Source organism: Prionailurus bengalensis, chromosome C1 (genome assembly GCF_016509475.1).
Source record: "Prionailurus bengalensis isolate Pbe53 chromosome C1, Fcat_Pben_1.1_paternal_pri, whole genome shotgun sequence".
NCBI lineage: Eukaryota > Metazoa > Chordata > Mammalia > Carnivora > Felidae > Prionailurus > Prionailurus bengalensis.
The window spans coordinates 93,685,587-93,701,303 of record NC_057345.1 but is presented as its reverse complement, the minus strand read 5'-3'; the positions used below and the strand labels follow the sequence as shown (position 1 = coordinate 93,701,303).

The window sequence follows — 15,717 nt, the reverse complement described above, 5'->3', positions numbered from 1 at the left end:
CAAGAATCTATATATATTCTTACTTCAGTCTGCTTCTCCTTATACTAAAAGCAGACGATCAGGGATGATCTTTGTAATTCTACCAACTGGGAAGATTTTCCTTCTTTGCTGTTTTTCAAAGACTCTGAAGAATGTAACTATAATGCAGCCAGTATCTAATTTTGGTTTGTACCCATATACTAAGCTGACTCATCCATAAACCAAACTTAGGCTTTACCCTTCTTCCTTCAGCTGGTCATGGTATTGGTGCAGCTGTGGTGGGTTATATGGGGATGTGGGCTACCTGGTCATGCAGCTTACAAGTGCCCCAGTTGTGTTTGAGCTCCATCCTGTATGTACCATTTCCATCTTATAACAGATGCTGCTGGGTCCATCTGAACCAAAAGAACTCAGTCCATAGTAAGTAGTTCTGGACACATGGTTACCTGATGTCCTGTGGTTAAGTGTTATGTCTCCATCAAGGCTCAGTATCTATCTGGTTGTCACTAGTAGCTGGTTCTTAAAATGTGTATAATTCTCAGTTGCAGATGGCATGGCCTTGCTCCAGAGTCCTAAGGACCGCACTGTGATGTTTTTACTGGGGCTTACCATAAGCTCTTTCTTAGTCAGCTTGGGCTTCCATGACAAAATACCATAGACTGGGTGGCTTAAACAACAGAAATTTATTTTCTCACAGTTCTAGAGGCCAGAAGTCCGAGATCAAGATGCCAGCATAATCAGGATCTGGTGAAAGCTCTCTTCCCGACTTGCAGACAGCTACCTTCTCACTGTCTCCTTACAGGGCAGAGAAAGAGAGCTCTCTGGTGCCTCTTTGTCATCATATTGGGGATTAGGGCTTCAATGTATGAATTTGGAGGGGGACACATTCAGTCTATAACATTCCACCTGTGGCCCCTAAAATTCACATCATTATTGCACACAAAATACATTCATCTCATCCCCAAATCTCCAAAGCTCTTAATTTATTCCAGCATCTAAAGTCTCATTTGAATATCATCTAAATCAGATAGAGTGAGACTGGAGGTATGATTGATTCATCCTGAGGCAAAATTCCTCTCCAGCTGTGAATTTGTGAAATCAGACAAGTTATATACTTTCAAAATACAATAGAGGGACAGTAATAGGATAGACATTCTCATTACAAAAGGGAGAAGAAAGGGGTGATGGTCCCAAGCAAGCTCAAAATTTAGCAAGGCAAAGTCCATCAGATTTTAAGGCTTTAAAATAATCCTCCTTGGTTCAATGCTCTGCCCTCCAGGTCCAGTAGGTGGCAGCATCACCCCCAAGGTCCTGTTGGGTAGTCCCCCACCAAAGGCTGTTGAAACTGAGGTAGTGTAGTGGCCCTGATGATCTCTAAATCACTGTCGGCATCATTTTCCCCTATTCTTGCAGAATAGTGCATGTGTGCAGCTGAATAGCTCTATCATTCTGTCTTGTCAAATTCAATAAGCCCAACAGCCTTCCTTTGTTTGGTCCCATCTTCATCCCCTTCAGTTCAAATTGGCTGCATTTCTGCTCATATAATCCCATAAACTCTTTATCAAGTGATAATCAAGTTGTGCCATTGGTATTTTCTTTAGAACATGCTTTCTCATGTTTTTCAATATGGATAGGCTGAGAAATCTCTAAATCATCAAGTTCTGGTTCCTTTTTGCTTAACAATTCCTTCTTCATCTCTCTCCTTTCACATTTTACTATAAGCAATCAGGAGGAACGAAGCCCCTCCTTCAATACTTTGCTTAGAAATCTCCTCAGCTAAATATCCAATTTCATCACTCACAAATTCTACCTTGCACAAAACAGAACACAGTTCAGCCAAGTTATTCACCACTTTATAACAAGGGTCACTTTTCCCACAATTTCCATTAACGTCCTCCTCATTTCCATCTGACGTCTCACCAGAATTGTCCTTAATGTCCATATTTGTAGCATGCACTTTAAAACTTTTCCAACTCCACTCATTATCCAGTTCCAAAGAAGCTTCCACATTTTTAGTTATTTGTTACAGCTACATTCCACGGCTGGTGTCAAGATCTGTATTAGCCCGGGATCTCCAGAGAAACAGAAACATTATAGTTATATAGATGTAGGTATAAGTATAGATATAGATTGTATAGCTATAGCTATAGATTTATTATAAAGAATTGACTCACATGAGTATGGAGGCCAAGAAGTCCCAAGATCTGCAGTCATCAAGCTGGAGACCCAGGAGAGCTGATGTGTAGTTCCCAGTCTGAAGCCAACGGCCTGAGAACAAGGAAAGCCAATGGCGTGATTTCCAGTCTGAAAGTTGGCGGGTTCGAGATCAAGAAGAGCTGATGTTTCAGTCCAAGCCTAAAGGCTGGAAAAGACCAACATCCTAGCTATGCAATCAAGCAGGAGTTCCCTTCTACTCAATCTTTTAGTTCTATTCAGGTCTTCAATTGATTGAATGAGGCCCACTTACATTAGGGATGGCAATCTGCTTTACTCATTCTACCAATCCAATGTTAACTTCATCTGGAAACACACCCACAGACACACGCAGAATAATGTTTGGCCAAATACCGGAGTACCCCATAGCCCAGCCAAGTTGACATAAAATTAACCATCACAAGCTCCAAACTGCTTCTTTTCCTACTCTGATACCTCCAATACAAGATTTTACTGGAATATATGGCCAAAGTGACAAAGATGTCTGTATTGTAGCCTGGACTTCTGAAGAGCCTTTCACCTGCTCTGGGCCCCAAAGCTGGAAATCTTCAATGTCACCTGGTAAATGGGCTGGAGCAGTATTCCTAAGTGTGGTATATGTTGCTCCAGAACCTAAAGAGACATACCAAGCCCTGTGCATTCTTCTTTGTGGTAAGGGATGCAAGACTTTCACTTTGGAAAGACATAATGGTACACTCTGAAAACCTCACTGAAGTGGCAAGTCCTTGAATCTTTATAGCATTTTTCTTCTATTCTCTGGAGCATTAGTCTTACCAATGCCTCCAGCATACTAGCCACTCCACTTGTACAGTCTGACCGGCATATCATTGATGCAATGGGTCGGTGTGCTACTCTATGAGATGTTTAGGAGGTTCAGATTTCTTTGGGCCTTATTACGACAGAGGGCAGAGTTAATCTATCCTTGAGGCAAAACTGTAAATGGTTATCTGTCCCACATGATCTTTCTTAATCAAAATGGAAAATAATTTGTTCAACAAACCACTGGCCACACGTCATGTCCTGATGCCTTATTAATCTGCACTAGCAATAAAACTATATAAAGCACAGCAGGTGCTATTGGGGCTGTGACTTGCTATGGTGGTCTAGAGTCATTCTCCAGGACCCATCTAGTTTCTGCAGGGGCCTGACTGGCTAATTAAATGGAGATATGATAGGGAACATCCTCCCCACATTTCTTAGGTCTTTAATGGTGGCACTAATTTCCACCATGCCCCCTGGTATGTGATATTTTCATTTGTTTATTTTTTAATTTACTATGTTAGCCAGGTCTAGAAGGTCATTTTCAGGTGTTTCCACTTGGCCTTCTCCACTATGATAGCTCTTCACACAGGTCAAGCATTTAAATGTTGGTATAACTGCAGCTGCTAAGTGTATCAACTCCAATTACATACTCAAGAACTGAAGAAATGACCACTGGGTGGGTTCACAGACACAATGGACCTACCCTAACTAGACTTTAGTCAGAACTCCAATTATTACCCAGTCCCCATTTGCCTCCACTCTAACAAGAGGCTATGACAATGCTTTGGGTCTCAGGATATTGATGTCTGAGTTGACTGAGTCCAATAGTTCTTAAATTTCTGGTTATTCCTCTTTCCCACTGTGTACAATCACTAAAGTAAATGGCCATAGGTATCTTTAGCAAAGGACTGGGGAATCATAACACTTACATTTGCTGCAGTGCAGCAGGATCTGCCACCTCTTAAGTCAACAAGTTTCAGATCTGAAAAGTGGCTCAGATCGGGATACTGAACAAGGGACGATGACTTTCTGGATGAAACCACCCTCAGTCTCCTGCTCCTCCGTTTTGGCCTTTTTTGGGTTGTAGATGTTAATAGGATTCCCACCTATTTTGCCCCTAGAGATACCAAGCTCTACATCCATCTCCACAACTCCCTGTGAGTCAAGCCCTCTTGGCTGCCACTTGTCAAATGTTGTTGGTCTTTTTAATTGTGGCCTCCTGGCTTCTAGTGACTAAGTGCCACTATCTGGCCTCTATTACTTGGGGAAGGGGGATATTTTTCCCATAATCATTAATGGGTCCTGACTCTGTGACTGCTGTTGTTAGCTCAGGAACGCAGAGAACTTCTTGGTGGTGGTGTCCCTTACCAGAGGATTTCTGATGGCCTTGGTGAATGGTGTATCTTCTGGGCCCTCCTGTGAAACAGAATCCTCTGATGGGTCTTCTGGCTTCACACATATCCATTCCAGCATGCCCACTTCCCCCAGTCTTTTAATTCATTCTTCTACCATGCGCCCGGGCAACTGAAACATTTCTACTTTGCTCAGCATTGGCCATCACTTTCTCTAGGTTTCTAAGAGATTCCCCCGCCCATCCCTCCCATGAGTTTGTTACATCCTCCGTAAGAGTCCATGCAGTGTTAAATCCCGAGAAGAAAGTGCTGTCAATGAATTCTTGATTATCTAGTCTAATATTCCAGCCTCCACGATCAGGCAACCTCAAAACTCCTCTGACTTGTTTGTATATGCTCATTTTTACAGCTCCTTTGTATAGGATCTCTTTCCTCCTTTATTAGGTCAGGCATGTTTTCAGCTTGGTTATGCTAGGATTTGATTCCATTTATTAGCATAGTAGCCAGTAGAGAAGGAGTGGCTCTGCAGTGTCTTTGAGCATGGAGGAAGTACTAGTTCTTATTACAAAGAGGTAGACTATCTCTGCAAGCTTTCAAAGTTCATGAGGGCCTACAGAGCTAAGATCCTTACAGTTGTGCATCCAGATGTCCCATCCCTTGTTTCAGGCGTTCAGGCATTTTCAGCCAGGGCCCTGACCAGCTTTGGCTACATATTTAAATGTCTTTGGGGCTCTGTGCCTCTATCATGTTCCAAGTTTGTGGCATAACTGTGTCAGGTCTTCCACTATAGAGATAAAAGCCTTTTTGTAAGTTACTAAAGAGGTCCTCTTGTCTCTCATACTTGGCTATTAATCAAGGGGGACCTTTGCTTTTTCGTTATCCCGCCTGAGTGTCTATACAACTTAGCAGTAACCGGCCAACTCCATTGTCCTTGTAGGCATTGCCCTCCCCGACCCCCATACATTTCAAATGCCTGAAATTATATTCTTTTCCTTCTCCTCCACTGGGATGTTTTCCCAGGCCACCACTGATGAAATCTTTAGTACCTGGTCACCACCTTGTGCTGGGAACTATCCATGTCCGTATACTACTCACGATAATATTGTCTTTGCCCACCAGATAGTGAGTGAGCCATTCCTGAAACTTCATTTTATTTTCTAGCTTTCTTTTGTTTCTGTTTTTTGTTTTTGGACCTCTCTTGGTACCACTTGTGTTAGTCTGGACCCTCTGAGCAGCTGCCAAGGTGGTATTTGGCATAGGTAGGGCCGCCATTACAAAATACAGTACCGCAGACTGGATAGCATAAACAACAGAAATGTATTTCTCACAGTTGTGGAGTGTAGAAGTCCAAGATCAAGATATCAGCAGGATTGGTTTCTTCTGAGGCATCTCCCTTGGATTGTAGATGGCCACCTTCTTGCTGTATCCTCACATGCCCTTCCTCTGCACACATGCCCTCAGCGTCTTTCTGGGTGTTCAAATTCCTCCTTACAAGGACACCAGTCAGATTGGATTAGGGTTCACCCTAACATCTTAATTGCCTTTATAAAGGACCTACATCCAAATACAGTCACATTCTGAGTTATGAAGGAGAGGGAAAAGAAAGGATGAATAGGCATTATCTCGGACTGCAGCACAGTTCTGAGGGTTTCAGGTAGGCTGATGGATGATCCTCAAGCCAAAGCTACCCATTAGAGGAGTCCCAAATATTTCTACAATGAAGCTGCATTGCTCAGTCAGTTGTGCTTTACTGCTCAATAAAGCTCCTGCCGTGCTTAGTCATTGGCCAGGACTGGCCAATTATTATTTCTTGGGGGACTTGCAATAATCAAAGCTAATTAAATCTGTCAATATCCTTGGCTCAAAATCTTTGCTTATTTTAAGATATTCTTACAGGGGCGCCTGGGTGGCGCAGTCGGTTAAGCGTCCGACTTCAGCCAGGTCACGATCTCGCAGTCCGGGAGTTCGAGCCCCACGTCAGGCTCTGGGCTGATGGCTCAGAGCCTGGAGCCTGTTTCCGATTCTGTGTCTCCCTCTCTCTCTGCCCCTCCCCCGTTCATGCTCTGTCTCTCTCTGTCCCAAAAATAAATAAACGTTGAAAAAAAAAATTTAAGATATTCTTACAAAATGACTGTAGTAAAAATAAATCATAAGGTGAAGCAGCCAAATCTAAACTGTCTCTTTATGTAAATAGCAAATCGTAGCTGCTAGAGATAAAAGTGGATAGATGGATTTGGGAAACAGGATATTTAAGAAGAGAAAGGGACCTAGATTATAGATTGATTTGAAATCACTAATGAAATTGTCCATGTAAGTATACCTTCTGCCATTCACCCAGGAATGCCTGACACAAAGTAATCATACAGGACATTTACTAACAAATCTGAGTATTTTCAATATTTGTTAGGCTAGTAGCTTTATGAAATTACTTCCTTTACTTGTCTATTTACTCAACAAATATTCTAGAGCATCTACTATATGCGAGGTACTAGGCTGAATAAGATGTAATAGTGGTCCTCAGAGAACTCACATTTCAACTACTTTCCTTTTAAAGAAAATATATATTTTTACTGTGGTAAAAATATACATAAAATTTATCATCATTAAGTGTATAGTTCAGTGGCATTAACAATGTTCACTTCGTTGTGCAACCATTACCACCATCCATCCCCAGAACTTTATCATCATCCCACTGTGAAATTCTGTGGCTGTTAAACAATAATTCCCCAGCCTCTTCTTCCCCTGCCCCAGGTAACCACTAGTCTACTTTCTGTCTCTATGAATTTGACTATTTTAGGTGCCTTATAGAAGTACAGTAAAACCTCGGTTTGTGAGTGTAATTCGTTCCAGAAACATGCTTATAATCCAAAGCACTTGTATATCGAAGCGAAATTTCCCCATAAGAAATAATGGAAACTCATATAATTCATTCTACAACCTAAAAATATTCATATAAAAATGATTACAATACTGTAATAAAATACAAAATAATAAAGAAAATATACAGTCTAAAGAAAAACAAATTAATGCACTTAAAATTTTTTTTTAATGGTTATTTATTTTAGGGGAGGGGCAGAGAGGGAGACACAGAATCTGAAGTAGGTTCTAGGTTCTGAACTGTCAGCATAGAGCCCAATGTGGGGCTCAAACCCACGAACCACGAGATCATGACCCAAGCCGAAGTTGGACACTTAACCAACTGAGCCACCCAGGTACCCTAACCTGAACTTACTTTTGAAAACCTTCGTGGCTGGTGTGAGGGAGACAAGAAAGAGGAGGATTATTGTGTAGGACAATTTTCACTGTCACTAAGGGAATCACTGCTATCTCAATGGAATCTTTTTCTTTTCATGCAACTTTAACAAGGAACTTATCCAATGACACTTGCTTTTGCCTCCTTTTGAGGATTTCGTGGAAATGTGACATCGCATTGTCATTAAACAGATTCATTGCTCACACTGCTACAGCCTTTTTTGGGTGGTGCTTTTCTACAAAATTTTGCACTGTTTCCCACATTTTACACATTTCTCTAATCTCATTTGAAGTGAGGGTTTCCTCTGCCTTTTTCTCTTCCTCCTCTGCAGACAAGATGCAAACATAGGCTTCTTGTAAAATCTTGGAATTTCAGCCACTCGCATACCTCGTTCATACTTCTCCATGATTTCCTTCTTAACTTCCACCATAATCATCTCCTTCTTATTGCCTATTTTTTCCTGCATGGAGGCCATTATATATGCTCGAATGGATGTTGACTATAGTACAGATTAATAAACTCTTGCCATATACTGTATTTAATGTAACTGGCAATAAGGCAGCAGAGGAAAGGGTCCATATCTGCAGGCAGCCTGACCTACAATAAAGCAAAGCATTCCTAAGCTTACTCTTGTATGGAAAAGCAAAGGACTCTCCATAGGTGCTCTGAAGTGACAAAAAACACTAGTGCCAGTTGTGGGCAACTTCCAACGTTCTGAAAAATCACTGATTTCTGCCAAATGCTGCAGCCTGAGACTGAGCATGGGAGACGATCACCAATAACCCTGTAGAGAAAGAGAGAGAGAGAGAGAAAGAGAGAGAGAGAGACGGAGACACAGAATCTGAAACAGGCTCCAGGCTCTGAGCTGTCAGCACAGAGCCCTACACAGGGCTTGAACCCATAAGCTGCGAGATCATGACCTGAGCAGCAGTTGGACCCTTAATTGACTGAGCCACCTAGGTGCCCCGAGTTTCATTCCTTTTTAAGGCTAAAATAATATTTTGTCGTATGTACATACTACATTTTGTTTATCCTCAATTACTTTACTCTTAAATAGATAAACTCTCATTTTATTTCTTTCAAAGAGATACCATGAGGCTTTTAAAATTATTTTAAGCCAGTGTCTATAGCATCACACTAGCTGTCCAGATGCCAGTTCCCTGCTTTTGCTGCCACCAAAGTACAAGGTGCTCTCTTTTATGGTTTTAGTTTCTGAAACAATTCCCGACTCTTTTCTTCTATATCTCTTTTTATATAAGTCATGGGGACAGTTATACATACTTTTGGGTGTCTTTTTTTAAAGCAGTAATTTGTAGTTTATGTGCAGTCAGAAATATTTACAAATTAGGTAATTACAGGTATGTAAAGAATTGATTTTGGGGATCAGTTCTTACTGGTTTCTTTATTTGGGTAGTATCTGTGGTCCACCAGGGACTATTCTGCCACAGTTCATTTTGTTCCAGGACCAATGTGCCTAGCTCTCCAATATGTTTAGATACCTTACTCAGTTTCTGAATGTAGCTCATTCTCTCATGCTTTAGTACATTTCTTTTTTGTCTTCTTTGGCTCCTTTATCATTTTTCTCAGAGGAACACTTGGTTCAACATTTAATGATACATTTATTGAATTGACTATGGGCAAGAAACTATACTAGGTGCTGGATTTTTAATGCCATGACGACCCATTTTCTTGGAGAAAACAAGATTTCCCTTATTACCCACCATCAGCTACCGGCTCCCCTTCATTTATGATATATAGGGCACAAACACATTTACCCAGAGGAGATTCCACATTCAAGTGACTTTGTGGGGCAGTCACTGCCATATCTGATATCAGTAGGACACCTTGCATCCCTGAGTGTTCAGGAAATATTATCATGCTCAAGTACCTATATAGGTTTATAGGTAATACCTATGTAGGTATATAAGTAGTTACTATATATTAATTTCAAAAGAACTTTGAAAGAGTAGGCACAGTGAATTTAACAACACTTTTTCAACAGAAAAGCCACAATAGTTGACCAGAAACCTAGAGGATATTGTTCTTTTCACAGCAATCTAACAGATTGCTGAGGATTGCTACTTGGAACTTCTGTTTTATAAGCGTCAAACATCTGACTGGCTAGGGACCACAAAACGATATTCTTGTTGAATTTATGAAGGCAGGAACTAAATGAGAGGAAAAACAGAGCCCATACCCTAAAGGCATATTTCTACATACCGCCTCCCCCTCAACTGAAATGCCTCATTTACAAATCTAACCTACAGCCAAACATGAACTTTACTTGAGAAATACGGGGCCTGAAGGAGACTTGACCAGTGGTATCATATTAACTGGAAACAGAACCCTGGCATTTCTGTCATATACTGCCCATCAAATGACTTCTTACTTGGCTATCTTTCTTGAACAAATAATTCATTTTACAGCCTTTCTATGAAGTTGTGACGTTGCCCTTTTACCTTTAGGGAAGCGAAGCACAAAGCACACAAAGGCGGCACCGTCAGCTAAATTCTTCACGAATAACAGAAAAAGCAGAGAGCAATACGAATCTCAGATCCAAGGCGTTACCTGCTCTAAAACCTGTACTGGGAAGTGTGGGGTGGGGGGAGCCGGGAGGGCAAGGAATGGAAGGAAATGCTGGTAAAATTACCTTGACCAGGAGGAAACTTGGAGTCTTTTCCCACTGACTGAAGCCCACCAAACTTTTCTGAAACGAACCACGGTAGGGTGGGCTGAGGCAAACGGACTCGCCCAAGGCGCCCGCTCGTTCCCACCGCAGCGCACCCCGTCACCGCCCACGGCGAGTCCCGGAGCTCTCCGCGCAGCGCCTGGAAGACTGAGCCAGAGCCGGAAGCGCGGGGAATCCCGCGAAAGGCGGGGCTGGTGGAGGGCGTGGAGAAAAACCGGACCAATTTACTCCGGCGGGGATTATTGTACAAGGAGCCTATCAACTCCTCCGAAGAAGTTCTCCCAATTGCCAATCTTGGGGCGGGTTCACACCTTCTCCAAGGGAAGAATCTCCCCACATGCCTAGGGCTCAGAGCGCCCCTAGCAACCACGCAAGATTTAAAGCGGAAGGACGGCCCTGGGCGGCGGTCCCTGGAACCAACCGCGGCCTGGCAGGGAGGCACTTTGGCCCAATCACCTTGGCGGGAACTACAACCAACCAATAGAAAGCAGGCACTGACGGGCGGGCTGAAGGGGTCGCCTGCGCACGCGCAGTTGGAAGCAGGGCCTCAATTTTGTGGTGGTGTGGGTGAGTTGGGTGCTGGTGGACTCGTGTTGGCCCTCAGAAACCCCACGTAGCTGCTGCCAGCTTTTCCTGCCCTCGCCATGTTCCTCACCCGGTCTGAGTACGACAGGTCTGTGCGTCGGGAGAAAGTGGGGTCGGGGTTGTGAGTGGGCAGGACTGGGGCCCATCCACGGCCTGGGTTCTGCCGTGTCATGGGGCGCCCCAGGAACCCGAGGCTGGCCCGGCCTGGGGATCTCTTGTCCTCCCCAGCCGCCTGCAGTGATTCCCCAAGCTAGACTCGCGCCAGGTGCTACCGCTGAGTCACTGCTGGGTCCCAACTCGGTGCGGAAGGGAGAAGCCCCGCTTTGTGCTTGGGGAAGAAGGCCGAGGGGCCGCGACTCCGACCTTTAACCCGGAGAAGTCCAGGGGTCAACCCCTCCTCCGTTCATCTTTCGTGCTGAGTATGACTGCCTTTTTAAAAAATGTGAACGTGTTGCCTGAAAAAAAAAAAAAAAGCTATTAGAGATTCTTTAATGGCTCTCATAATTTCAGCTCCTCCTTCCTTCTAGGGGGACAACCTCGTTTTCCGTTTCTTAGTTGTGGAAGTAGAGTAACTTTTCCTTTGGTTGAAATGTAGGAGGGCATACTGGTATGTATAGTTTCTGCAAAAGTCTGAAAGTATTCTCAGCTATGCCCGGATGGAGTGTGGAGTCTGATTTTATAGGAACTGGAATTTAGAGTGGTTCTTAAGAGTTTCCTCATCCCGCTGATTCCACTAGACCTAGACTTTTCGGACTTTTTGAGAAGCTTAAAGCAATTTAGTTTGTGTGTGTGTGTTAAGGCCAGATCTGTTTTTGAAATTAAGGTTGTGAGATTGTTGTATTCATTAAAAGAAAAAAATATTTTTCAGGGCTTGGAAATGCTGAGTAAAATTGTACATAGACAATTCTCTAGACATTGTTACTTTCAGTTTCTGTTTGGGTAGGTTAGATTTTCACATAGCTGCAAAGATGTTTTTGGGATTTTTTGTTTGTTTGTTTAGCCAGGAAAGGCAGATGTTTTCTTTCTACTAGGTCTTTAGAAGCTGCATTTCTTGTCAAGTGTATGTTGATCCTGTCAAAAGTTTTATCACTTGGAACTCCCACTTTTTTTATGCTTTTACTGACTCGGAATATATATATGTGAAGTTTTAAAACTGACAGCTTTTCGTACTGTCCTGTAAAATGACTTGGTATTTATTTTCCAGAGCATTAAAAAAAAATCCTCCTTGGGTGATAGAATTTTGAGTTAGGGGGTGTATGATAGACATTATTATCCTTATTAGAAAGTCTTTATTAAGGTTCTGTGATCATTTACTTAACATCTTCAATGAGTGCTATATGTTATTCATGTTTATATCCTCCCAAGAATGCCTAAAATACAGCCTTTTTAAATTCACTTAGCTAATAATATACTTGCATGCTTGCTGTGTACAAGACACTGTTCTAGTTACTGGCCATACAGCAGTGAACAAAATCAAGATTCTTGCTCTTAAATGGGAGTTTGCCTTTTAAAGAGCTATTTAAAAAATATAGTGCAAGTCAGAAGTGGTTTCATGTCATTAGAGAAATTCAAATCAAGTACTATAGAAAGTTTGTTGAGAGAGGTTGCATTCAATATTAGGGGGTCATTGAAAACTTTAAAAAGGAGCTGATATTTAAACTGAGTCTTGAGAAAGAGGAAGATTTTAATAAATATGGACTAAGTGTCAGTAGGTTGGAGGCAGAGAATATAGGATGAACAAAGGAGGGACAGTGGGGAAACAGTGCCTGTTTGGGAACATTCTTTTCTGTGTGGTACATTTGATACATGTATGGGAGCGGTGAACTATGGGGAAAACAGGATGGTGCTGGATATTGGATGGATTTTTTTTTGTAGTGAAGGAGTTTGGGTCACTATTTTTTTTCAAAAATTTTAAAGCGTTTTTATTTATTTTTGAGACAGAGAGAGTTAGAGCATGAGCAGGGGAGGGGCACAGAGAGAGGGAGACAGAGAATCTGAAGCACGCTCCAGGCTCCAAGCTGTCAGCACAGAGCCCGACCCGGGGCTCAAACTCACAGACCGTGAGATCATGACCTGAGCTGAAGTCGGACACTCAACCCACTGAGCCACCCAGGCGCCCCTGGAGTTTGGGTCACTATTTAGGCAACCATGTGCTATTAATTTTTATTTGAAGAAGTTACATAATTGTGTTTTGCAGAGATTATTTGACAAGAGCAGAAGAAAGAGTGAGTCAATACCAGTTAGAAGGCTTACAATAGTTAGGTGAAAGGTAATGAGGTCGTTGAGAATGAAAGAAGAGTGTTGAGTTACCATGTGGGAGGAATTGATGTGACTTGGTATATGATTAATGTGGGAGAAGATGGGGAGAAATGAGTCAGATCATTCAGAACTTTCTAGCTTGGGGAACCGAGAGATTGCAGGTGTTTTAAAATAAAAATGAAATAGGAATGACAGGAGATGGAACTGATTTTGCAAGGATGGCTGGATTTAAAGAGATATTTCAGATTGGAAGATATTGAGTGTTCGGTGCTAATGGGATATCCAAGTGAAAATGCTCAGGATTCATTAAATTAATCAGGGAAGAGGTCAGACCGGTAATAGAGGTTTGAGAGTAGTTGGTGCTTGATGTAAATGAAATAACCCAAAGAAACAGTGAAGTTTGAGAAGACAGCCAAGAGCAGAGCCCATATAAGGATGTAGTAATTAATACTATACTAGGATGAAGTGCCTGAATTAAGGTGAAAATACTGTATTCACATGGTACTTTATCACAAAATTCTTTCATACTCTGTGCAATTCAATATTAATTATCTTGTGATAGATGTACGATAGGTTTTGTTTTTTGTTTTTCATTTGAGGGAATTAAAGCTACTAAGTGGCAGAACTAGAACTTAATTTCAGTCTTCTGTCCTCAGACTTTTCACTCAGTGATTTTTAAAAATTGTTCCTAGAGTTCTGAACTTTTTTAATGACCTCTGGGATATTACCTCTGGGGCCAGGAGGATTCTGGGATGGTGAGATTCTCCTTTCACTCCTGATTTAGCCCAGAGTAATAATTCCCAGAGGCAGTATAGTGGAACAATTCAAAGATAGGTCTCCGCAGTCACATTGCCTAAATCCTAACTTTGGGCATATTACTCAACCTCTTTGTCAACTTTCACATCTGTGAAATACTATCTGTCTTTAAATGTTACTTCATAGGATTATTTTGAGGATTAAGTGAATTAAATAATTTAAAGGTTTATAACAATGCCAGGTATATAGTAGATATGCAGTAAATGTCAACTTGTATTATTACCTGTTTTGTATTTCGGGGATACATAACTTTTTTTTTTTTTTTTTGAAGAAAGAGTTTTTGATAAAACAAATTTGAAAACACTGTGTTATATATCATGTTACATGTTATCAAATCCAAACTCTATAAGCCAAGGATCATAACTACTTTCATTCATTTGTTCAAGTATTTTTGAAATGTCCATTGTGTGCAGAAGACTTTTATAGCTAAGACCATGATTGATGCCTCTTCTCCATAGGGATTTCCAACAGAATGGAACAAGAAAAGGTGGGAAGGTGTTTTAGAAAGAAAAAGAAGTCTAGTGTGTAATTGGTGTAAATATGTATGGAATGAATAAACTAGCTTAGGCTTTAGGAACGAGCCAGATCTCAGTCTGTTAAGATAGCAATACTAATTCATACAAATAAATAGAGAAATGTACCTGTAACTGACTTTTACTGAAAAGTATGATATTGACATTAAATGCACGTAATGTGAAGGGGAGAAGGATAAAAGCATACTGGGAATTGCCACGTAGTTTTGGGGGCTTGAATTTACTGAGGGAATTCAGTTTTGTTCAGAGTTGAGGTAGAAAGCCCCTTGCTCTCATTTGATCAGTTTGAAGTCTCTGGGAGTAGCACAGAAGTGTTCCATACATAAGTTCCATTTTCTTGAAAAGCTGTTAATGTACAGAACAATAGCTACAGATTGTTTTGGGCAAAGGAGAATAATGACAACATGCATATCTTGTAGCTGTTTGAGCTAGATGTCAAGGAACTTGAGTTTTGTTTCTCTGCACCTTTTTCTGACAATCTTTAATGCTTTTTTTTAATTATAGGGGTGTGAATACTTTTTCTCCTGAAGGAAGATTATTTCAAGTGGAATATGCCATTGAAGCTATCAAGGTATAGTATCAAGTAGCAAGTTTTTGAAATTTCATGGCAATCTACTGCATTGCTGGCAGAACATTTGGAGTAAATGTGTTTTAGAATCTGAAGCAGGCTCCAGGCTCTGACCTGTTGGCAAAGAGCCCGACGTGGGGCTCCAACTCACAGAACCGTGAGATCATGACCTGAGCCGGAGTCGGACGCTTAACCAACTTAGCCACCGAGGCGCCCCATGTTTTAGCTATTTGTTTAGAAAATATTCTGTATCTCCCTTTACCCAACCACTAACTGTTTTAATATCAATTTCAATCCTATTCCTGAAGCCTTTTGAACAGATAAATGCTTCATAATTATGTAAGTATCTTTTTCTCAGTGGGGCTGAAGGGACATGTTTGTGTTCATAATCCTCTTGGCTATAAAGAGAGGGATATAGAGGTCTAGACTTAGCATCTGGAAGATACTTTGAAAAATTGTTTAACTCATCACCTGTATTCGTAAAATTGTGGATTTGTACTGGACACTTTCAGGACTGAATAAGAGATGTGTCCTGTAATGTAACAAAATCAAGTAGTTCAAACCAGTATTTTTTTTTTATTTTTTTTTTAACGTTTATTTATTATTGAGAGAGAGAGACAGAGCATGAGCAGGGGAGGGGCAGAGAGAGGGGGAGACACAGAATCTGAAGCAGGCTCCAGGCTCTGAGCTGTCAGCACAGAGCCTGA

At 41.5% G+C, this 15,717-nt stretch overlaps 2 protein-coding genes across 2 annotated transcripts in view; one reads left to right on the top strand and one right to left on the bottom strand.

The window, feature by feature from the left end:
• Positions 1-643: 643 nt before the first annotated feature.
• Positions 644-10,895, bottom strand: LOC122479439. Its single transcript, XM_043573347.1, has 4 exons — positions 10,838-10,895; positions 10,211-10,795; positions 2,154-2,247; positions 644-2,051 (listed from the first exon to the last, which is right to left on the bottom strand). Exons 1-4 carry the CDS (start codon positions 10,893-10,895, stop codon positions 2,009-2,011), a joined length of 780 nt encoding a protein of 259 aa, XP_043429282.1. The 3' UTR covers positions 644-2,008.
• The window catches only part of PSMA5 (proteasome 20S subunit alpha 5), a 24,173-nt gene continuing 19,206 nt past the window's right edge, over positions 10,751-15,717 (top strand). Inside the window, exons 1-2 of the mRNA XM_043575773.1 lie at positions 10,751-10,922; positions 14,947-15,013. Coding sequence (XP_043431708.1) covers positions 10,894-10,922; positions 14,947-15,013 — 96 coding nt within the window. The 5' untranslated portion in view covers positions 10,751-10,893. The remainder of the gene's footprint in view (positions 10,923-14,946; positions 15,014-15,717) is intronic.

Bases quoted from the DNA above. Each gene is read 5' to 3' on its own strand.
- LOC122479439 (XM_043573347.1), bottom strand. From the start codon at position 10,895: ATGGCGAGGGCAGGAAAAGCTGGCAGCAGCTACGTGGGGTTTCTGAGG. The intron at 10,796-10,837 runs GTCCACCAGCAC...CACAAAATTGAG, and splicing joins GTTTCTGAGGGCCAACACGA to GCCCTGCTTCCAACTGCGCG. The intron at 2,248-10,210 runs GTAATTTTACCA...CCTTGTTCTCAG, and splicing joins CAAGTTTCCTCCTGGTCAAG to GCCGTTGGCTTCAGACTGGG.